Consider the following 26,301-nt stretch of genomic DNA (forward strand, 5'->3'; position numbering starts at 1 on the left):
CACTAGAAAATATAGTAATTGCTCATGTCAACCAGGAACTAGAACAGGTGCAAACCACTAAATTCCTGGTGGTTCACATTGACAGTAGGCTCAACTGGGAAGAGCATGTGTCCCTTACTCTAAAAAGGCTTTCATCAGAAACTTTTGCTCTGAGAATCATTACTCATTTTGGGGACATCAACATTTTAAAATCAGCTTACTTTGGGTACTTTCACTCATTAATGAGTTACGGCATAATATTCCGGGGTAATTCACCAGCCTCAAAAAAAATCTTAACTGCTCAGAAGAGAGCAGTCAGAATCATGTGTGGGGTTCCTACATGAACCTCATGTAGAAAACTTTTTACACAGTTAGGTATTCTGACCACAACATGTCAGTACATATACTCTCTGATGAATGTAGTTAATAAAGACTATGCTCAGTATGAAACAAATTGCTCATACCATAACTACAATACTAGAGGTAAAGCTGATCTACATGTTGAACTAAAAACTTTAACACTTGTGCAGAAGGGAGTAAAGTATGCTGCTATAAAGACTTTTAATGGATTGCCTAATTATATTAAATGTACAAGAGAAAATGAAACGCTGTTCAAAGGTATGTTAAAAAAATACCTGCTTGACCATCCACTGTACTTGTTAGATGAATTATTTTCCAGAAGTAATGCCCTCCCTTAAAAATAGATGTATTTAGTCTCTTAGTTATTAGATGGATGATACAATATTATGTTACTGTTATAGTTATAATGTTATATTGAGAATTGCTATACTAGTTAAATGACAGCTTGTAAATGAGAAAAAGTGATACTTATTAATATCTATATCATTGTATTATATTACTATTCTATAGAATTAATTGTATTTGTACAATTGTATTGACACATTCCACATCCAGGCGAATCACTCGCATGTACGGATCTATGAAATACGCATACCAAATAAAAATTTTAAAAAAGATTACAGAAACCAGTACCTGTATGTTAGAAGTATTGACCCTGGCTGTTGAGACACTTGTGAATGGCTGTCTCATAAAATTCCCAGGGCTGTGATGTTAACCAGTTCCACATGTACAGCTGGACATCATCATTTGAGGTGAATTTTTTGCCCCTCAGAGCCTTTTAAAGGGGGCCAAAAATGGCGTAATCACAACCAGAGAGGTTTGGACTGCATGGAGGGTGGCCAAGAACCTCCCATTTGAATTTTTGCAGGAGTGCCATGACTGTGTTGGCCGTATGAGGCTTTCCATTGTCGAAGAGCTGAATGACCCCACGGGTGAGATTGCCTGGTTGTTTTGATTTGATTTCTTGGCAAAGAGTGATCAAGGTTTGCGAGTAATGCTGGGCATTCACTGTTGTCCCATGCTGCAGGAAGTGAAGGAGGCCATCTTAGTCAAAGAAGAACGTCAGCATAATGATTCACCTTGGATGATGATGTCCAGCTTTATGTGCAGAATTGGTCAACATCGCAGGCCCAGGAATTTTATGAGATAGCCATTCACCAACTTGTGTCATAGTGAGACAAGTGTCTCAACAGCCAGGGTCAATACTTCTAACATACAGATACTGGTTTCTGTAATTACCCTCCAGCTTATTTATTTTTGAATGCCCCTTATAGATGTAGATGTAGACACCACTTTAGTGACTTGCAGGTTGGTGATGATGAATGATGAGGACAAAACAACATCCAGCCCCTGGGTGGATGAAATCTCCCACCTGGCCAGGATTCAAACCTGGGCCACCTACATTACAGTCAACCATATTAACCACTTAGCTACACAGGCAGACATTTACACATTTATACATAGTGAAAACTCATTTAAATCATATTTGCACCAAATACATTTGGTCTGTATGTTCTGTATTTTCACCACTACAGTCTGTTATTCTTTTTCCTCCTGTCAAAATTTGTTTCCAAATGAAAAAGAAAGTGTTTTACTCCATTCCCAACTTTAAAATGACATTTGTTCATGGATTCACCTGCAAGTATTGCTTCACCTTATACTAACATTGAGAGATGAGATGTTGTTTGAGGTTTACTTGAATGTTCTGACTTTCTTTTCACTCTTTATGCAAAGTGTCAGTCTGTTATAAAATAACCTTTCTGCACTTGCAGGGTCCCTATCGGTTGTTTTCAATCTTTTACTGCAGGCATGATAATTTTCTCTCATTCATGTGTTGTGGTCATGAAAATCTTGTTTACAAGTGCTGTACAATTTACCATTAAAAGAAGTTTTGTCTCATGTATGGACAAATTTGGTACAGCAAATATTTTAAATTTTATGAATTTGTTTTTGCAGGATTCCCATGGTGTTAGTTTACTATGCGTCTAATGGCTTTCTTTTAAAGTTTCAAAATTCTCTGAATGTATAGATCAGCTGTTCCTCCACATAGTGGTATATGGTACAATATGCATGGGAAAATAATCTTGTAGCACAATTTTAGCAACGTTTCCATTTTCAACATATAGCACAGTTTTGTTTTCAGTAAGTGTATGTATGTACTTGTTTTAGAAAAGATCATATCAGTGTGGTTTTTGCTATGTCAGAAATTTGTCCACCTCTGTTCCCGAAAACACAGCCCACTTCTTCTAAGTATAGATCCTCAATGTTCAGAATAAAATCCTCTTGGCAGTTAGTTTTCTTTATTGCAAATTTTGTACATATTGTTTTCTTTCTGTCAATCATTAAATCATTATCTCAAAAAATACCACACTGCCATTTGCATGTTCTTACCAACTATCTTTTCCATATCCTGTACTGAGTCACTCTATACCAATAAAATTGTGTCATTGGCATATGCAATTACTTTTTCATTTACTGCAGTGGGCATATCATTTATACATAAGATAAAGAGGAGAGGTCCTAATACTGAACCATGAGCTACTCCATGTTTAACTGCACAAAATCAGAGTTGACATTTTTCTCTGTATTTCACACTGATGTTTAATTTCAACATACTGTTGTCTGTTTTCAACAGAGGTTTCTATAATATCCATGGTTTTTCCTCTTATGTTGTAGCAGTCCAGTTTCTCTACAAAATTTTTATGGCAATCAAAAGCTTTTGAAAGGAGTAAGATACTCTCCTTTGACAAGGCCCTCAACAATGTGTATTGTGAAATTTGACAATGCAGTCTTAGTGAATCTCCTCTTTTTAAACACATATAGTGCTTAATTTAAGTTGTTTTGTTTCTCTCTGAAGTTTATAGTTCTATCTTTAATTGCTGTTTCTACTATATTAGAAAGAACTGTTGTGATTGTTATGGGTCAATAGTTTCCTGGATCTCCTTTATCTTTTTCTTTAAACACTGGAAATGCTTTGCTCCTTTTTAAACATTTTGGGAATACTCCTTTTTTCTCAATAAATTTAAATTTATGGGGAAAATCAGTTGCTTTGCAATATATCTAGCACTGTGTTGTACCATTTTTGCTGATTTTCCATCCTAACCCTAAAATTTTTATTTTTTGGTGCTCCAATTATTTTTAAAACTTTCAATTCACCTGCAGAGAGTAGGGACAAACTCTTAACCTCCCTTAGGGACATCCCATGCTTTTTGATATTCATGTGTTTTATTTTAAAAGTGTCTCCACTAATATTACTACTTGATGTGACTCTGTCATGTCTTTTCCCTTCCTTTCCAATATTATGTTGGTACCTTTTAACATGTTAATGAAATTCAGATAGTTTGTGGTTGACTTAACTGCTAGGAAAATTTGGAGTTTGCTAGATGGTAGGTGAGTCATCTTTTGATCTCAGATACGGTATCCTAGAGCCTATGCTTTTCTATCCAGAATGGAGAAAAATCATGGATCCAAAGCTAAAAGAAGCCTTAACAAACCTCTTCCTTAACATACCTCCCTCTACCTGAATATAATATAATGGGATGGATCTAAAGAAGGAGATAAGTGGTATGTTGCTGAAGGTGAAGATCAGTAAATCAGCAGCTCCAGTCATGCTAAAGAACGACAAGCTGTGATTGTGTAATGCTGTCAATTTTACCTATTTGCCTACAACTTTCACACAATGAGTGCCCTTGATGGGGACATGATCTACTTTCCCTCAAAATCCCAGCTGCTGGACAACAAATGTGAGTTTCTTTCTGGCAAAGCAATCACAAGAAGATAATTTTCACTGTAACTGCAATTTTCTAATGTTAATTATATTCCAGAAAATATAATAAAATGATATACTTGTTGTGCTGTTTGTGTAATTTGCAATAAATAAAGGAAAGTATATATGTGTGTTTTTTACAGAATATGGACATGACCCACAATTTTTAGTCAATCATTCAATTCCTCAAACATTTGATTGGTATATTTGATTACTACTACAGGCAATTCAAAAATGAGGAAAGTAATCTATTCTGCATATGTTCATTTACTAGTAAGATATGGAATCAACTTTTGGGGTAAGAAATGACAAATAGTATTTTTGCAAAACAGGAGCATGTTTTAAAAGTTGTATATGGTGTTGGGTCTAGAACATCCCAGACACCTCTTCTCTTCAGCAGCCTTGGTATTTTGGCAATTGTTTCTCAATATATATCCATTAATGTCCTTTGTCATTACATCTATTTCTTTTTTTCATCAGAGAAATTGGACAGTCATCATGTATCTCCATATCATTTTACATGATCATCATTATCATCATCATCATCATCATCATCATCATTTAAGACTGATTATGCCTTTCAGCGTTGTCTGGAGCATAGTCCCCCTTATAAAAATTCCTCCATCACCCCCTATTCAGTGCTAGCTTTGGTGCCTCCTCTGATGTTAAGCCTATTACTTCAAAATCATTCTTCACCAAATCCAGGTACCTTATCCTTGGTCTACCCCGACTCCTTCTACCCTCTACTGCTGAAGCCATGAGTCTCTTGGGTAACCTTGCTTCTGCCATGCGTGTAACATGACCCCACCATCTAAGCCTGTTTGCCCTGACTGCTACATCTATAATTCCCAATTTTTCTTTGATTTCCTCACTGTGGACACCCTCCTGCCATTGTTCCCATCTACTAGTACCTGCAATCATCCTAGCTACTTTCATATCTGTAACCTCAATCTTATTGATAAGGTAACCTGAATCCACCCAGCTTTCGCTCCCATACAACAAAGTTGGTCGAAAGATTGAACGGTGCACAGATAACTTAGTCTTGGTACTGACTTCCTTCTTGCAGAAGAGAATAGATTGTAGCTGAGTGCTTACTGCATTAGCTTTTCTACACCTCGTTTCCAGTTCTTTCACTATGTTGCCATCCTGTGAGAATATGCATCCTAAGTACTTGAAACCGTCCACCTGTTCTAACTTTGTTCCTCCTATTTGGCACTTAATCCATTTATATTTCTTTCCCACTGACATTACTTTCGTTTTGAAGATGCTAATCTTCATACCATAGTCCTTACATTTCTGATCTAGCTCTGAAATGTTACTTTGCAAACTTTCAATCGAATCTGCCATCAAAACTAAGTCATCCACATATGCGAGACTGCTTATTTTGTGTTCACATATCTTAATCTCACCCAGTCAGTCTATTGTTTTCAACATATGATCCATAAATAGTATGAACAACAGTGGAGACAGGTTGCAGCCTTGTCTTACCCCTGAAACTACTCTGAACCATGAACTCAATTTACCGTCAACTCTAACTGCTGCCTGACTATCTATGTAAAGACCTTTAATTGCTTGCAAAAGTTTGCCTCCTATTCCATAATCTCGTAGAACAAACAATAACTTCCTCCTAGGAACCCGGTCATATGCCTTTTCTAGATCTATAAAGCATAGATACATTCTCCATTATTTGCCGTAAACTAAAGGTCTGGTCCTGACAACCTCTAACCATTTTACATGACAGAAAATGAAATGACAGCACTGTGGAATATTATTGTCTCTTTTATTTTTGTATTTTTTGACACTATCGCATTTCACATTAATGACATTACCAGCTTCTGACTGTAAGTAGTCGTCTTCTGACTGTCAGTAGGTCAAAAGGGGATACAAAGAATCATTGTATAACCTACCATAGCTAACAAGTAATTACATAATGAGAGAAAACAATAACATTTTATAGCTTGCAGTATCTGTCTTTAAGCATAAATTTATTCTTTTTTACATTTTCACCTTTCTAACTGTCAACAGACAGACTGACTTGAAACTGCTAACAACAGTGTGGAAAGCTCATGCAATTTTGCCAATAAAATATAAAAGTGAAGGAATGTAAGCCAATTACTTTTTTCTCCAAGACAGTCTGCCATTCTTTTCCAATATTATTTTATTATAGGTGTAGTTTTAACTGTAAAATATCCTAAAACATTAAGAGTTTCTGTAAAGATTTTCAATGGAGTAGGAAGAGTTGCAAAAAGAAAGCTATGTAATTCAGTCAGAAACTCCACCACATTACCTATATGCTCTGGTTAGCAGGTTTTTGAACATATGTGTTTCTCTCTATTGCCTGTACTAATGCTAAGCCATTGAATGCCTTTGTAGAAGATGTTTTTGGTCCTAAAAATATATACATGCTTTGCAGTCTTTGTTAAAAAAGTAAAATATTGGTAATGACCAGTGCTTGATTTATAAAAAAAGAGGTTCCACTACTTTGACCTTCCAGGGTAGGGGTTGAAATTTAGAATTCTTAAAACGTAATTTTAAAGCTTTCCTGGGCATTTTAAAAGTGTAAACACAACATTTATATTGGCAAAAAATGAAATTCTGCTGTACCACATCTCAAAGTCTGTGGTTATTTATTTCCATCAGATTTACGAGCATGGTGTACTGGTGTGTATGATCATAAATCAAGCACCGGTAGAGATGAAGGACATCAGGGTGTGTCCCAGAAATGTTGTGATAAACCTCAAGGGGCTGTAGAAGGTGTCTCAAGGAAGAAACCGAAGATAGGAACCCATGTCTGGGAACTTCATTCAGTGATCCAGAATGAAATTTTCACTCTGCAGCATAGTGTGCACTGACATGAAACTTTCTGGCACATTAAAACTGTGTGCCATACTGAGACTTGAACTTGGGACCTTTGCCTTTCATGTTCAAGTGCTTTACCATCTGAGCTACCCAATCACAATTCCCAACCCATCCTCACAGCTTCAATTGTGCCAGTACCTCATCTCCTACCTTCCAAACTTCACATATGCTTTTTTGTTGTTGTTATTGGGGTCTTCAGTCCTGAGACTGGTTAGATGCAGCTCTCCATGCTACTCTATCCTGTGCTAGCTTCTTCATCTCCCAGTACTGACTGCAGCCTACATCCTTCTGAATCTGCTTAGTGTATTCATCTCTTGGTCTCCCTCTACGATTTTTACCCTCCACGCTGCCCTCCAATGCTAAATTTGTGATTCCTTGATGCCTCAAAACATGTCCTACCAACTGATCCCTTCTTCTAGTCAAGTTGTGCCACAAACTTCTCTTCTCCCCAATCCTATTCAATACCTCCTCATTAGTTATGTGATCTACCCACCTTATCTTCAGCATTCTTCTGTAGCACCACATTTTGAAAGCTTCTATTCCCTCTTGTAAACATGCCAAACTAGCACTTCTGGATGAAAGGATATTGCAGAGACATGGCTTAGCCACAGCCTGGGGGGGATGTTTCCAGAATGAAATTTTCACTCTACAGTGGAGTGTGCACTGACATGAAACTTACTGGCAGATTAAAATTGTGTGCCAGACCGAGACTCGAACTCAGGACCTTTGCCTTTTGCAGGCAAGTGCTCTACCATCTTAGCTTCTGTGAATTTTGGAAGGTAGGAGATGAGGTACTGGCAAAATTGAAGCTGTGGGGATGGATCGTGAGTAGTGCTTGGGTTGCTCACATGGTAGAGCACTGCCCGTGAAAGGCAAAGGTCCTGAGTTCGAGTTTTAGTCCAGCACACTGTTTTAATCTGTCAAGAAGTTTCATTAAGTGATGCTACAGAGTGTCTAAGTTACAGGCATTGGCACCTGCCACTAGGCAACTCCTTCTGCAGCAAGTACAGTGACAGACCACAGGCAGAACATTGTGCAATGTTATTAGTTATTCAGTGATCCTGACTGATTGCCACAATCATCAGCGGAGGAGATGGAGCTAGTTGCTGCATAGAAAGGCCTTGTCTCCTATGAAAGTGATGCTCCGTTGCCCTATTGGATGATGGTTTTGGACACAGCTTTCACTCTGCAATTTATTTTTCTCTTAAGTGCTGAAAATTCCAGATCTTTAACGGTTACAGGAGAAAAATAAACTGCAGATGGAAACTTGTTGCCAAAACTGTCATCCACCAAGGGAACAGAACATCAAACTCATGGCCTTTCTATGCAGCAGCTATCTCCATCTTCTCCACTTGTAATCGTGGCAATCAATCAAGACCACTGGATAACAAATGACATCACGAAACATTGTGCCTCCAGTTCATCAGTGTACAAAGTCATGTTTGCTATTGAAGGGGTGACCTACTGGTAGGCACCAGTGCCTATAACTTCAGTCTTCTGTTGAGTTGTCAGATGACGTTTCCGGGAATGGGTTCCTGTCCTCAATTTGTTCCTAGAGACACACTCTACAATGCCTTGAAGTTGGTTACAACATTTCTGGGATACCCTGAATATGCATTGTGAAACAGTTGCCAAAATATAAATTTTTTAATGGTCTGTTTTAGATGTTAAGAAAAATTGTCCCCATAGCTATTAAGAGAGTAGAATGCTTACTCAAGTGTATCCAGCATACATCACAGCAACCACAGTTCTTCACAACTCCTGAGGGGCAGTATTGTGGTGGAGGGGTGCAGGGCTTGTTGCACTCATGTGGGATGCACTGCACAATGTCGCCGCGTGAGTCACGGAGGTCGTCACTGTCATCGGCCACAGCGAGGCAGGCAACCAACAGCACTAGACACACAGGTCTCAGGAACATCTGCAAGCAGGGCAGTGTGCAATCAAGTAGGTGGATTCTTTCCCCCTGTAATGTTTTACTTGCCTCCAAAACATCCTTTCTATTTTTTGCAAATATCTCCAATATTATTATTTTTATGTCATGTACAATATCCAAAAACCTCAGATATTGACATAGGGTTTCTCTAAATTAACTTTAGTGTTTATTTTGTTCATTTGGTTATCAGGAGTTCATGAGCTAATTAATCAACCTAAAGGCCATGCTAATTACAAACACCACTAGATTTAGGACACTGGTATCATTATCCATGTGTAAACATATACCCAATTACTAACCATCAGGTAAAGGAGAGCAAAAATATATATAGTTTAGTTTATTAACATCCTTCACATCACTCACATGTTATAGGAACTGACATAATGCCATACAGCATATGTTTAGCACAACTATACAAGTTAATATAATAAATATGAAATTAACATTTTATAATGTATTAAAATGACTCAATGAACAGGCTCTTAACAAAGGTACAATCATGTGGAATAGATTCACAGGTATGTGAGTGCCTCAAAGACTTCTTAAGTTATAGAACCGAGTATGTTGTCCTCAACGGCAAGTTTCATCAGAGACAAGGGTACCATCAGGAGTGTGCTAGGGAAGTATGATAGGGCCACTGTTGTTTTTTATGTACATAAATGATGTAGGAGGAGGGTACAAGATGACAGACAAAATTCTAGTTGGTGTGATGAATGGCAGCTAGCACTAAATGTAGAAAAATGTAAGTTGATGCAGACGAGTAGGAAAAACAAACCCATAATGTTCGGACACAGCATTAGTAATGTCCTGCTTGACACAGTCACATACTTTAAATATCAAGGCATAACCTTGCAAAGTGATATCAAATGAAACAAAGGGCATGTGAGGACTTGGTAGAGAAGGGTAGGGAGAATTCTAACAAAGTGTGGTTCATCTGTAAAGGAAAGTGCATGTAGGAAACAGTTGCAACATATTCTTGATCACTGCTTGAGTATTTGGGATCTGTACCAGGTCAGATTAAAGGAAGACATTGAAGCAATTCAGAGACAGGCTGCTAGATTCATTACCAGTAGTTTCAAACAACATATAAATGTTGTGAAGATACTTCGGGAACTCAGATGGGAATCACTGGAGGGAAAACAACATTCTTTTCGAAAACACTTTTGAGATAAGAGAACTGGCATTTGAAGCTGACAGCTGAACAGTTCCACTTCCACCAACATACATTGCCCAAAAGGACTGTGAAGATAAGATATGAGAAAGTAAGGCTCATACAGGGGCATATAGATAGCAATTTTGCCCTCACTCTATTTGCAAGTGGAACAGAAAAGGAAATTACTAGTAGTAGTGCAGGGTACCCTCCACCATCTACTGCATGGCAGCTTGCATAGTATCTATCTAGTTGCAGATGTAGATGTAATGCATTGGTCTCATATGTACTCTCTGAACAAGTACACCATGATTTGATATGCATGCAGTATACTTCAAGAAGCACATCATTTGCAGTTAAATAATCATACAAACAAAATATAAAATTTACAATGAGAACAGTATGACTGAAATGACAATGAAGAAAGTACAGTATAAGAGTTTGTTAGTGATTTACAGATTCAAAATATTCCTCCAGGTTATAAAAACATTTATTTAACAGGTAATTTTTTAATTCTGACTTATTTTCCCTCTTCTTCAATTTCCTTGATGCAGATTGGCAGAGCATCATACAACTTTATTCCATAATGGCTCACATGTTTGAGCTTTTGTTTTTCTTACTCTTTCTACATGTAGGTTCTTACTGATACTTGCGTTGTAGTTATGGAAATCTGAATTTATATGTGAACTACTCGACTGTGTTCTTGCTTATGGTACACTTTTGAATATGTACAAAGATGGTTGTGCAAGTATTTTTAATTGCACATATAATGGCCTGCAGTGTGTTTGTGGAGAGTTGTGTGTAATAATTCTAAATGCTCTTTTCTGTAATTTAAAAGTGTCTTTCAAAAAAGATTTTGTTACACAGAACATTATTTCATAAGGTACAATACAATGAAAATAAGAAAATTGCAACTCAAGAAATTATTCTTAGTGCAAAAATGCAGAACTGAGTTTGTGGGTTATGTATATGATACAGTCTGTATATCTCAAGTCATGATCAGTGTGCATGCACAAAAACTTTGTAGACTGTACTTTCACTATTTCCTGATCACCCAATAATAAATGGTCATCCTTCTCATTTACTTTACTGTGTTGCATGTAATTTGTTTTATTTTAATGATCTGTTAACTTATCGGCATGAAACCACTGCTGCATATACTTTAGAACTCTTTCAGTAGTAGTGGATAAAGACTTTCTGTCATCATTTATAATTATGCTTGTATCATCTGCAAAGAACATAATTTTGGATTTACTCCCCAGAACATTATTGCATAAGATACAACAGAATGGAAAGAAGAAAAATGCACTAATTTTGCACATTCTGTGCATGTTGTAAAGGGACACTCTCCTCTAACGGTACCTTTCTTCAACAGAGGTTATTGATACCAAAAATACTTTCAACCTTTTAAACAAGTTAATATTATCTCAGCTGTTTAACTAAAAGAATTTCATATGATTTTGTATATAATGTGGTATATTTCAGACTAAAATGTAGAAAAAGAAATTTCTTTATTTTCTTTGTTACAATCGATATGTACTAACTCTGTAAGTACAGTTAAAATTACAAATTATTTAGAAACATTTGAAATTATGAAATATTCAGCACACTTAAAATTCCTATTATTAATTCCATGATATGATGCTAATTATTAAATTTATCTCTAGATTCATATACTGTATAAAAGAATCATAGAAATTAATAGAAAGTCATTTGTCAATAAATTTTGTAAACTCTTTGGAATATTGCTAGTACCACAGAATGTAGTAATAGTGGGCATGCCTCTTATGTGATCGGCTGAATTTTTATGTTTGGCAATAATGATGTAATTTTTGATAATGAAGTGGAAATTGTAAAGCCAGTGTGATATAGAAATATGTGATAGAATAAAAAAAAATTACAGAAATTATGGAGCAGGCTTACTTCAGTATTATCATTTCATTTTGAACCTACAATGTCAAAAATTTCAGCCTCAAGAATCAACCCCTAGATGTGAAGGACTGAAGCCAACTATGAGAAAAGAAGATAAGTAAAAAAGTTTATTGTGAAGCTTACTCCTCTCCAAACTTATTAAAAGAGTTTAATTTTGAAGTAAGTGACAGTCAACAAATGATGTGAGGGAGGGTAAGATTACAAGTGGTGCCATCATACAGGATCAGTTCACTAATAATGAAGTTTTGTCTATTGCAGAAGAAGGGTTGTGCAATTTGCAGTTCCTGTATAAATGAATTCCTAATCACTTGAAGAAAGAAGACTGAGGACTGCCCAATAAAGACATATCAGCAGTGATGAGGCACTACCAACAATGATGGCCCACATCAATTGAAAGAGGACTTTACAACTACAATGAGGGACATCAAAAAGGAAAGATAAGTACAAACTATTTGTGAAATTAATTTGTTTTTGGACTCGTGTTCTTGTTAACAAAATGAATAGAGATGAGGGTAGTAGTGATGCAGAAGTGAAAGCTGTGGGATCCAGTCAGGACATGTTTGAAATAAGTGAAACTGTAGTCAGCAAAGAAATAGTAAAAGATATTTTTCAGTTGATTTTGGCAAAACTAGAGGATATGAAGACAGAGCAAAATAGAGAATTTAGTTCAGTTAATGACCAGTTAACCAAAAAATTTACTATGCTACAATGACAACTGAATGGCCTGAAAACTGAAAACAATAGTAAAATGGATAGGGTACAATACCAAATAGACCAACTTAGTAATCAGGTTTCGGAGGAAAAAAACGAATTGTCGGAGGGTTTAAAATGTGTGAATGAAAAAGTTGATGTCTTAGAAAATAAATTGATTGTTTTGGAAAATGAGTTTATTGTCGAATCTGGAAGACAGATGAAGAATGTTAAGGACTCAGAGTTGAACAGAAGGCTGTAATGGAAAAAAATTGAACAAAACTTTAGCATATATGAAGATGGTATCTGTTCTTTCAGACATGTTCGAAATAACAGATACCATTGGTGACCATGCATCTCTCTTAGAATGAAATGATAATTAAATCAAGACCCTAAGCTGTCAACAGGCATTGATATAAATCATTGGTGACAGTCGAAAATGTGTACCCTGACCGGGACTCGAACCTGGGAACTCCTGCTTACATGACAGACTCTCAATCCATCTGAGCCATCAAGGGCACAGAGGATAGTGCAACTGCAGGGATTTATCCCTTGCACACTCCCTGTGAGACCCACATTCCCAACTTAATGTCCACACACTACATTCATAGTGCCCCTGCCCATTACAGTCATTACTCGCGGCAGACGATCGTACCGAGTCCTGTAAGAGTTCGGGCAATGCGTGTACATCCAGCACAGAAGAAGCAGCTCAATGGGTGGTTAGCCTTAACTAGTCCGAAAGAACAGATAGCATCTTCATATATAGTTAAGGCTAACCAGCCTTGACCTTATTCTTCTGTGCTCGATGCACATGCTTTACCCTAACTCTTACAGGATTCGGTAAGATTGTCTGTCACGAGTAATGAGTGTAATTGGTAGGGGCACTATGAATGTAGTGTGTGGACATTGAGTTGGGAATGTGGGTCTCATGGGGAGCATGCAAGGGATAAATCCCTGCAGTCGCACTATCCTCTGTGCTCTCGATGGCTTGGATGGATAGAGCGTCTGCCATGTAAACAGGAGATCCCGGGTTCAAGTCCTGGTCAGGGCACAGATTTTCAACTGTCACCATTGATGTATATCAGTGCCTGTCGACAGCTTAGGGTCTTGATTTAATTATCATTTCAAAACTTTAGCAGTTTATGTAAAAAATTTTAAATATTGAAAACAATGTGCAAACTAATGTAAATGTTTTAGATCAAAAAATTTCAGCAGTTCAGGAAAATTGCATTTACAGAAATCTGTATTCAAACAGTGGTATTGCATGGTCCAACATTCCTATCAAAAGTTTTCTGTCAGACAAGGCATGAGTGACAGTCAAAAAATTAAATTTGTTAAAAGATGTCTTCAAGGAAAATCTCTAAGATGTCTTCAAGGAAAATCTCTGTGATGGGTAAATTTAAGTCAGTGGAAAACATATCAAAGTTTCAAATAAAGTTTTTTAAATAAATTTTGGTCAGAAGCTGAAAAGGAAGAATTAATAGCGAATTTTTGAATGGTCATAATTATGGGAATAGGGACAGTACTCTGAAACAGTTTTGTAAGAATCAACTTAAGAAGTAACACACCTTGACAAACCATTTGATGAAATGACTTTGATTGATGCACTAAAAAGGAGATTACCAGAAAGATTGTAGTGGAATTTAATACACGGACCTGATAAATGTCTTGAACAATTTTTACAATATGTTGATAGGCTTGATAGGGCAGTAGAAAGAAGTATGTACCATAATAATCAAAATGACAGAAATCACAATGGGAATTACTACAGAAACAGAGATAATGGTAACTTCTATCATGACCAAAATGTTAATAGAGACAGAAATTTTGAGCATCAGCAGAATAGGAATAATGGGGGTAACCATGGGCAATTTAGTAGGAGAAACAATCATAGAGGTAACTACTCAGGAAACAGCAGTCCCCCTCAATGAAGGTTCATAGTTTTGGGGTGAGGAAACACAACAAGCACAGGACCCCTAATTTACACTTGCAAGGAGACAATAATAATAGTGTAAATGATATGACACACATATTTAAAGTTGAGCAGAAGGAATATCAGATTTCTCATTTATGTTTGATCAAAAGTTCTGGGAGACTATGTTTAATTATTGTAATGTAGGTGCTAATCACAAACCAGAATGTGAGAGTAATGAGAATTTTGATGTAGTATGTACTAATGATTCCTTCTCTTGGTCAGAAAACAGTATTATTGATGTATGTAAATCAGATGATGACTGTATGGGATATGAATGAGGTGGTATTTTTGATGTAGATGTAAATGAGAGCTGTGAAATAACTGAGGTTGGTAAGTCTGAGACTAGTAGCTTACGGTGAGGCATGTGACTATGATGGAGATGAGACTTGTGTTAGTAATGATGTTATTGGTGAAGTACTTTTGGGAGAATATGATGATGATGATGAGCATCAGGTATTTGTAGAGTTTAAGAATAATAAAGTTTCATAGTTATTTGTGAATGATGTTGATAATACAGATAAGGTTAGTGATGCATGTGATGATGTAAGTGAGAGTCATGGAATACCAATCTAGTCAATGCAGTGTTTCATTAATGTCATGCAGAGTAATGATCCAGACAGTAAAGATGAGTTATCTGCAAGCCTAAAGAATAAAGGTGAAAACTTCTTGAAGTTTGTTTGGAACCATATTTATGATAACATAGATAAATGTGCATCCTATAATAAGTTAGCTGTGGTTAGTCAAAATTTGTATCCATATTGGTGGAATGAAGTGAAAGATGATCTATTAGGAAGTGTAATTTTGACAGTAATATGTTTTGTGTTCCTTCTGTAATAAGTAATGTTAGTTGTTTTATGGAATCCATTCACTGTGTTCAATCTTTACCTGACAACATGAGTAACCAAAGTAATGGCATGATACCAGTAAAGTGGATAAAACCCTGTAAAGTCAGTGTGGATGTAGCATTCAATGAAATTGAGGAAGTGTCTAATAACAGAGATGGTAATTCAGATTTTGGGTGTCTTTACATTAAGATTAAGATTGGTCAGTGGGAAGGGAACTGTTTGACTGATGCAGGTAGCTTGATTTGTGGTATATCTGAACAATTTAGAGACAAGATCCAGTATAGTAAGAATTTTGTGCAAATGCCTGTTGCATGTGTAAGGATAGGAGGAGCAACAGGTAAGCAAAGAAAGTATGTAAAATGTCAAGTACTGTTAAGTTTTAGTATAGAGGACAAGACCTATGAACCTGGATGTATAATGGCTTCTAATCTACAAGAAAATATACACTACATTTGTAGATTCATTAGACTATATAATTGTGTTTAGTTTGTCATGAATTTAGTATGTGAGATGATATAATTCTTGCAGTTCTGTCTTATCTATTGACTGAGTTTAAATCTATTTGCAGCTTTATGCAACTACATAATTGTGTTTTGTTTGTCAGTAATGTAGTATGTAAGATGATGTGATTTCTAAAGTTTTGTCTTATCTACTGACTGAGTTAAAATCTATGATACACTAAATAATTATGTTTTGTAATAGATTTTTGCTTTAGAATTTCATAGATATATACCATGAGACTAAATGAGTAGATCCTTTTACAATTTTGAAATGGGACAATGTTCATAATTTGTACTGCAAAAATTAGGAATATTATCTTAGTATATCTGTGTGAATCACCTTGTTAGTTCTTTTTTTTTCACTGCATTTAACTCTGTTTATTAATGTCTCATACGTGAACACTTTAAAATCTTATCTGATATAAATCCTACATAATTGCTTTTGGGATATAAAGAGGGAGAGCATATGCCATGTGATCCAAAAAAGGTGTTGAACAGCATATGATGTTTCAGGATTTGATATGAATGCTAGACAGGAATTTCCTGTCTGTTCCAGCATGTGATTAGAACTCTAGGGAGGAAACTGAAAGATGTGGGCAGACCCACTCCCCACACTGCTGTGTGGCTGTACCCTGCTGGACCAGTCAACTTCCAAGAGATCATAGGTGCTGGGTAATGTACTCAAGCATCAGCCAATTACATCACTATTGTGACTGAGACTTGTAACTTGTTAACCAAGACTGCTGAAGACAGTATTATTTCACATAAATGAATTTTTTTTTTTTCAAGTAGGGGGATTGACTTCCCAACACATTATATAACTTTAAATCAGTATGTTTTCATTCAATTTTAAATGAATCTTCTAGGTCTTTATGTATGTAGGTTAGTTTGAATGGACAATTAGCAAATAGTGTGGAAGACATTTACTACTATAGACAATATAACAAGATGTATACGTGTCTGCTTTCATACACTGATTTTGGTCCTCAAGGTACTCAATTATGTCGTCAATCAAAGATATTTATGACTCTGTTTACCTGTATTTATCCTGAGTACTGCATATTGTATCTAACTGGAACTTGAGTGTGGGTGAGCTCATGCTTAACTCTGCGTTGGGTACCCCTGGTCATCGCGACTTTGTGTGTGTACTCAAGGAGAGTGTACACCTATTGATTAAAGGTAGATGCTTCTTATAATTACTCATTACATGTGATAGAACTTTGCTGGTTTATACCCAGTGTGGTTTGGATTCATGGATGTGTGTGTGTGTGTGTGTGTGTTTTTACTGATGAAAGTTGTGGCCAAAAGCTATATGTGTGTGTCTTTTAATTGTTTAGTTGTGCCTATCTGCAACTTGTATTGTCTTTTTATGGTAAGCAGCAGTATAAATATGAGCTCCTCATCCAGGCCATGAAGGCCCAAAAGATATCTACCTGCCAATGTGTCATCCTCTGCCTTGAAACATCATACAGTTGTGGTATAGAGGGGCACGTGGTGAGCACACCACTCTCCCAGCCATTTTGTAGACTTTTCACATGATGGAGCCTCTATCACTAAGTCAAGTAGCTTGTCAATTGCCATTATAGAGCTGAATACGTGCTGTACTGATCCCTCCACTAAGGAAAAATCCTTGACAGTACTTGGAATCAAACCTGGGTCCTCCTCATGGCAGTCACCTACACTGACTGCTCAGCTACGGAGGCAGACTCCTCTGTACTGAGTCTAAATATTCATTTAAGTTGTGGAATGAGTGGCTAATGAAGTTTATTTCCAATTTTTTTCTGACATGGTGGGTATTCCCAATTTCTTGTTTTATGTTAGATGAGAACCTGTTGAATATCTTACCACCAGAATAGATGATTACTTGTTGGCTTACATATTCATACTACTATTTTTGTCCAGCAACATGATTGCAGTTGCCACAGTAGTTTAAGCAGCTGTTCTGTAGTTAAAAACTGAATACTTAAAGTGCTACTGCTACTATTCAACTCTAGGGAGCATTTTTACAAGCGGTGGTCAGTCAGTATTGTCTATTATTTTTCAAATTTCCCTTCCTTAGTCTATCATTAAGTGGCTGTAAGTGTCTTAAACTAATTTTATTAGTTACGAGTCATATTCAAGAATTGTTATGAGACCAGTTATTACCTGCAGTTCTTATTTATATAGGCAGTAATTTCCATACCCTAACCATACAGACTTGAACAAAAAAAAATTTTTTTGAGCTTCAGCAGTGTGAGGTTGGTGTATTCACATATTTACTTAACATTTTTATGTTGAGAACAGATTCTTTATTATTTTCTGTTACTTCTTTTTAACTCATACTTGCATAAAATAAAAGTGTTATGTAATTTTGTGAGGTTGTAAACTGATGATTAATTTTGAGCTTGACTGATCTCTGAAATTTCACCAGTCAAAGAGGACTTAAGTCCTAGTCTGAGATTAATTTTTATACAACACAGAATTCTTGATCTGAGGTTACTTTCTATGTTAATCTAAGATCAAAGTGGAACAATAATGGAAATTTCTGGATGGAACAATACCTAAAATAAGTAAAAGACAACCACCCATATATAATGGACTGGTGTATAGAGCATAGAATCATGTAACAGAAAACACTATTCATACTAGCTTTAAAGCTCTTGTTCTTTCTATAGTAGACATTATTTTATAGCACACTTTACATACATACACAGCACATGGACACCCAAACACTCACTCCCATGGCCACAGTGAGACCACACCACTGTGGCCACAGAGGAGGGCGCATTTGGGTGTCTGTGTGTGTGAATGAGTGTACCTTTACCAGAAAAAGAGTAAAAACTCGAAAGCTACCATAAACAGGGTTTCCTTTCAATATATTTCTGTGCTCCACACATCAGTCTGATGTAGTGAGTGCTTCCATTCCCTTATTTTACATATCAATCTATGGTCAACAGCTTCTTATAATCAGCCCTTAATCTTACAAAAAAATTATTTTCAGAGACCAGAAGTAAAGTTCAAGAGAGACGCACTACATGAAATTGTTAAGCATGCAAATAGATATCAATCTCACCTGCCACTCTGGCATGTATTAGTTATCCAAAGACCTCAGTTCTGGTTTGTAGTTATAACCTTTCACTTTTCTCACATGACACCAGGAAAGCCATGTATGAAGCTGGTCAGATGGATTCAGTATTCCCCAACTATCAAAAACATGTGGCTTGATACTACACAAACAATTATTTACAAAAGTGTAATTATGTGGGATATCAACCAAACTTTGTGACTGGATTGAGGATTACTTGGCAGGAAGGGCACAGTCATTGAAAGAAGTGGAAACATCATCAGGCATGCCCCAGAGGAGTATGTGGGACACTTCCTGTTCTCACTGTATATCGTGACATGGCAAATGACATTAATAGACTTATCAAAAGTACACTACTGGCCATTAAAATTGCTACACCATGAAGATGACATGCTACAGACACAAAATTTAACCAACAGGAAGAAGATGCTGTGATATGCAAATGATTAGCTTTTCAAAGTATTCACACAAGGTTGGCACCGGTGGTGACACCTACAATGTGCTGACATGAGGAAAGTTTCCAACTGATTTCTCATACACAAACAGCAGTTGACTGGTGTTGCCTGGTGAAACGTTGATGTGAAGCCTCATGTAAGGAGGATAAATGCGTACCATCATGTTTCCGACTTTGATAAAGGTCGGATTGTAGCCTATCGCGATTGTGGTTTATTGTATTGCGACATTGCTGCTCGCATTGGTCGAGATCCAATGACTGTTAGCAGAATATGGAATTGGTGGGTTCAGGAGGGTAATACGGAATGACGTGCTGGATCCCAACAGCCTCGTATCACTAGCAGGCGAGATGACAGGCATCTTATCTGCATGGCTGCAATGGGTCATGCAGCCATGTCTCAATCCCTGAGTCAACAGACGGGGACGTTTGTAAGACAACAACCATCTGCACGAACAGTTCAACGACATTTGCAGCAGCATGGACTATCAGCTCAGAGACCAAGGCTGCCATACTGGCGTATCACCCAGTGTGATGGTATGGGGTGCCATTGGTTACATGTCTCGGTCACCTCTTGTTCCCATTGACGGCACTTTGAACAGTGGACATTACATTTCAGATGTGTTATGACCCGTGGCTCTACCCTTCATTCGATTCCTGCAAAACCCTACATTTCAGCAGGATAATGCACGACCGCATGTTGCAGGTCCTGTACGGGCCTTTCTGGATACAGAAAATGTTCAACTGCTGCCCTGGCTAGCACATTCTCCAGATCTCTCCCAAATTGAAAACGTCTGGTCAATGGTGGCCAAGCAACTGGCTCGTCACAATACCCCAGTCACTACTCTTTATGAACTGTGGTACTGTGTTGAAGCTGCATGGGCAGCTGTACCTGTACCTGCCATCCAAGCTCTGTTTGACTCAATGCCCAGGCGTATCAAGGGCGTTATTACTGCCAGAGGTGGTTGTTCTGGGTACTGATTTCTCGGGATCTATGCACCCAAATTGTGTGAAAATGTAATCACATGTCAGTTCTAGTATAATATATTTGTCCAATGAATGCCCATTTATCATCTGCATTTCTTCTTGGTGTAGTAATTTTAATGGCCAGTAGTGTATTTGATATCACCAATCAGCATTGGGGTTTAGGGGAGCAGCATATAACTGGATTAAATCATACCTCCATGACAAAACAGCTCATAGAGATAACACACGATGTACAGGGGGCAATCAGTGCCCATCAGTCAGATTTATTGATGGTCAATTGTGGAGTTCTCCAAGGTTCCATTTTGGGTCTAATCCTATTTTTTTTTTTTTTTTAAATCAAATAAACCTTTGAAAACAACATCACTAAGGTTGTCACAAAGAATGTAGTTGAATACTTTTATGCAAAAATCTTGATTATAAAATGAAAAAAACTTTTGCACTAGTCATATTCACCACCCAGAAGATGATGCCAACTAATCCACATGTAGAAATAAATGGACAAACCATAAAAAAAGGAAAGAAAGAAAAACAGAATATACAATATTTTTCGGTATATGGATACAAAAGAATATGAAATGGGATAGACATAAACAAAAACTGAGCAAAATATGTATCAAAATAAGAGTACTAAGACACTGTATATCACAAGATGAGCTCAGGACCATATATTTTGTTTATGTTCACTCAATGTTGAATTAAAGTTAGTATTTTGGGGAAATTGTGGAGCAAGTCGGAGATAATTGAGATTACAGAAGAAGGTTATTAGACTAGTGGAAGAGGTAGACCAAAGATCATCACACAAGCTGCTGTTTAAGAAAAATAAATTGCTACTACTTTCATATCTTTACATATTAGAAAATGCAACCATTGTAAAAGAAAAACAGCAGCAGTCCATGCATAGCATGTAACCAATGTGTACACTGCTTCTGCACAACATGTTTAACAGACAAATACAGTACCATTCATAAAGGCATACCCTATCCCAGCATCAAACTATATAATGCATTAACAAGATACAAAACAGTAACGAAGAACAGAAACAATTTCAAATCAACAGTGGAAGATTACTTGGTGGAGCACTGCTTCTATACAGTAAGAGAGAAAAATTAAACTGCAGAACCAGTTAAGATTGTTTTTGTAAAGTGTATTTAGTAATAAAAAATTGTGTAATATTAACTTCTGCTAAACTAATGTGGGAAAAAACTACAAGAACCATCTGTAGTAACTAACAAATTATCTAATATCTTTCATACTCTGTACAATCCTAGATTCACAGGACCAATAAGTAAATAAATAAAGCCTCAGATACTTTGTGATGCAATTATCTATGAGGAGGAGTTATCTGAAAAAAGCTGCACAAGTATTCAGTCAGTTCTTGATAATATTTCAAAATAGTGCAAAGACTGGCAACTTGTTTTGAATGAAAAGAAAAACTGTGTGCTTCACAAAAAAAAAAGAAAAAATCACATCCTATGACCACAATATCAATAAGTCACAATTGTAATCAGTCAAGTCATACAAGTACCGGGATTTAACAGTTTGCAGGGAAATGAAATGGAACACTCACAAAGGTGGCAGGCTTCATTTAAAACATTCTCAGCAGGTATCAGCATACATATAATGTAGGAAATGTGTAACACAGATGCTGACTTTAATGCTGTTTATTTACTGATCACTTTCAGTCAAGAACTATGTTCACAGTAGCAAAATATGCAGTTATGAAACCAACTTTACATACCATACATTTCTTGAAATCCAAGATAAATAATTTAAGCCAAGCAGAAGAATTCTGAATGCAATAACTCTGTGAAATGCAGGTCCTAATCCCTGCAAATGAAAACATTAAACTGGCTCAGTTTAATGTCTTCATTTGCAGTAATTTGCACCAGCTTGGCTTGGCTTAAATTATGTAAATTAGGTTTCAAAAATGTATGATGTGTAATTTTGGTTTTATAATTGCATATTTTACTACTGTGAACATGGTCCTGGTCTGAAACTGGTTGGTAAATAAATTGCATTAGAGTTAGCATTTGTGTTTTGCATTTCTTACAGTAGATTTCACTTCATTGGCAGTATACAGGGAAAATACAGTCTCTGAAGGAGACAGCTTATGTGCAACCATCTTAAAATATTGCTCAGATGTGTGGGACCCTGAGCAAATAGGAGAAACAGGATATATTAAACATGGAGACAGAAGGAAAGCACCAATGTTCACAGCTTTGTTTGATAGGTGGGACAGCATTGTGAAGAAGCTGAAAAATCTGACTAGGCAGATGACTGAATATAGTTCCCAATTATCCCAAGAAAGCCTACTCAGAAAGTTTCAGGAACTGTTATTAAGTGAGGAATCCAGGAATATGCAACAGCTATGGATATGTTACTTATGTAGGCACCACAAAACAATTGCATGCTCAGTGGTATTTATGGAACTATTCTTCCCATGCTCTGTGTGTAAATGAAATAAGAAAGTCTTAATATTGTGATACAATGTAGAGTACCCTCTGCCATGCACTTTTCAGTGGTTTGCAGAGTATGAATGTAGAAGTTGTATCAACAGACAAGCATGTGCCAGACATGTATGTTGTAAATGCAAATCAAAGTGTTCAGGAAATTGCTACAAAATATGAAGGAGTAACTAATTTTTAAGAAAGAAAGTCTACATTGCTCAAAAATGTGCTGTAAGAGTAACATATGGAGCTCACCCACAGTCATATTGCAGACATCTGTTTAAATAGTTGGGCACAGTGCTGCAACTAAAATTTTTGGTCGCTTACCCAGAGGTGTAAAATGTCTGACAGTTAGATGTTCAGCATGTAGCCATATTCAGAAATTAATTTGCTATGTGAATGTAAACTTAAACCTTCCACATTATTACAAATCATCACACAAATGATCTGTGGAACATGAAACTAACTAACTATAGAATATATAATAAATAGCAATGTATTTGACAGATTTATTACAAAATATCTAACAATACCACTATAGTTCATCTACTGAATGTTTGAATATTTAGTATATGCACAAATAGACATAAATATTTTTTCTTGGAAACCTACTACATCATCTAGTACATTGTACTTCATATAATCAGACTAAATAAATAGAGAAATAAATTAAATCAGAGCCATGTGTGATAAGTCTCACCTTGCTGTATTTCTGGCACTGTTGTGTGTGCTCCTATGAGAAATTTACTTATTCAGTGGCTAGTGTGAAGAGATTTTGCCATCTGCCTCACCTTTATATCAGCAGCACTGTGGCACATGTGAGCAGATATTACAAAGAAATGCTTATGGCTGTGAGACAAGAAGCTGCTGCCTATGCTAAAGCAGATTATATTGTGCTGACTTAAGTGTGCCACTTTACCCTGCCATCAGAGGTTACACTGATATAGCAGTAGTAAGGTATAATAAGGTACATCTGACAGTTTTAAATGAACTCTACATAATATGTGTAGCATTGAGTTAGTCATATTCAGATTAAAATACAAACAAGTAAAATGTTGCTGCAGTTGCAAGAGCTATTGTTGCCAATTTGAGAGCTATTGTGTTTGATCTCTAATGTTGCACACATTGTTGTTCAGCATTCCAGCTTAGCAGTATAAATAGATGGAGACATAAATATTGCAAAAAGCCAATGGAAATAATGAAAGAAATATCTCTCAATTGATTTAAAATGATTTATAGATATTAAGTAAAATGTAGATCTATGGTTATGACTGGTCACAGAAACCTGAAAAATTAATTTTTGAGAGTTTGTGTGAAGACGCTCTTCAGTGGGAAAGTGCTACATCTGCATTCACGTCCATAATCTGAAATTCACTGTTGAGTGGTCATTGGCAGATAGTACATCACATTGAACTTTGTATTAGGGCTTCTCTGCACTCCATTCACTTATGATTTGCAGAAAGAGTGATTGTTTAGGTGCATCTGGGGATGCCGTAATCAGTCTAAAATTATCTGGGGTCCCTGTGGAAGTGATGTGAAGGGGGTTTTAGTATTTTATTAGATGGATCACTTAACACTAGTACTTGAAACTCTGTAAGTAGGCTTCCACCTATCTTTGAGAATCTGCCAGTTTAATTTTTCAAATATTCCATGGTGCTCTCCTATGGGTCAACCAAATTTATGACTATTTATGATTTCATTCTTTGTACATATATTCAATATCCCCTGTTAATTTTATTTGGTATGGGTTGCACACATCTGAGAACATTTTAAGATGTAATCATAGCGTACAATTTAAAACAGTGGACACGTGATATTCACCATGAAATATTACATTTAGTATATTTTGTGTGTGTGTGTGTGTGTGTGTGTGTATGTGTGTGTGTGTGTGTGTGTGTGTGTGTGTGAATTTACAAAAAAATCATCAATATTGGTAGTTTATGTGGGTGTATTATACAACCAGTTGCATTTTTGTCCTTTGATATAATTTACTTTCTGTATCATTAACTAATTTTCAAGCCACTGTAGTCTCATAATCAGGTGGATATGTTGCAGGAACACTATCTGTATCATGTGCAGCTAGGCACTAGGGTCATGATGCCACATAAACACAAATCTTTTTCCTTCCAAATACTGGATGATGATGGTTTGAGGTGAGGGGCACTCAACATCATGGGCATCGGTGCCCTGGTGAAAAGTCAGCATGCCAATGTCATGGACAGGGACAAAGACTGTCCCTGCATGTGGAGCAGTTTGTAATGCATTAAAGTCTGCCTCCCTTCCCCACCAATTTAGGGATGAGGACTAACAGTTCACAAACTTTCACCACTCTTGTAACTGGAATCAGTATCAGGGAGGTTGATGGGGAGATCTCCTTCGAGACTGACGGCTGCCCTAATATCAATAAGTTGCCAAAATATGCTGAACTGAAAGTGGCACAGAGTGACGGATCTTCCCACCGGAGGAGGAAGCCATGTGTTAAAGGGTTATATCCGGTGCACAGCCTGGTAATTCAAATACTGGAGCTAGCTAGCATCCAGCTTAGAGGTGGCCAGCAATTCAGCTCACAAGCCATGCTGTGGCACAAATACCACAGTGCTCAGCCTGACTGCACACTTTCCCTACCACCATACCACATGGTCTGAGCATGAGGAGGGGAAACAGCAGAAACTTCGAACACACCACACAAGACATACAGATGGCAATGTATTTGCACTGCATAGACCTTCATTGCTCTACATAGAACTTTATTTTATATTTCAAATTCCTCAACAATATAGATCTAAAAGAAAGGCAAATTTTCATTTTTTTTTTTTTTTTCTCTGAAGACAACATACAGTTTTTATCTGGTACAAACTGTGAAAATAAGGATGGATGCAGACAATTTCACATATTTTTGCACTCAGGTCACCATATAATTGTGACTTCTTTAGCTTCATAATAAAAATCAAAATATTGTCACACATTGAAAACCTTATCACAGAAACATGAAAACTCAACCTGAGGAAAGCAATATACATGTCCTGAACAAACACTAAATGGATTTGCCTTTAAAATGGCAATTACCTTGTAGATCAGTCAGTTACATCTGTGCAGATCAGTCAGTTACACTTGTGCATGCACAGGGGCACTTGCAACTGAAATGAAAAACAGTTTTGAAAAGACACGTAAGATAGGCAGTGTCCTCCAAATGTTTGGTCAACTATCCTTGTAATTCTGTCAAGGCCAAAACAAATGATTCAGACCTCATGTTTTCATAAATACCAGTAATCTTAGGGAATTGGTCTGTGATCGTCAGAATGTATTCCCTACACAAAGTGATTTATTTTTTTTTTTTTAAATGTATCCTCATTCAATTGAAAA

At 36.7% G+C, this 26,301-nt stretch overlaps 1 protein-coding gene across 1 annotated transcript in view; it reads right to left on the reverse strand.

The window, feature by feature from the left end:
• LOC126210379 (uncharacterized) overlaps positions 1-26,301 on the reverse strand; it is a 55,132-nt gene that overhangs the window by 17,109 nt on the left and 11,722 nt on the right. The window contains exon 2 of the mRNA XM_049939608.1: positions 8,678-8,882. Coding sequence (XP_049795565.1) covers positions 8,678-8,882 — 205 coding nt within the window. The remainder of the gene's footprint in view (positions 1-8,677; positions 8,883-26,301) is intronic.

Source organism: Schistocerca nitens, chromosome 10 (assembly GCF_023898315.1).
Source record: "Schistocerca nitens isolate TAMUIC-IGC-003100 chromosome 10, iqSchNite1.1, whole genome shotgun sequence".
Taxonomy (NCBI): Eukaryota; Metazoa; Arthropoda; class Insecta; order Orthoptera; family Acrididae; genus Schistocerca; species Schistocerca nitens.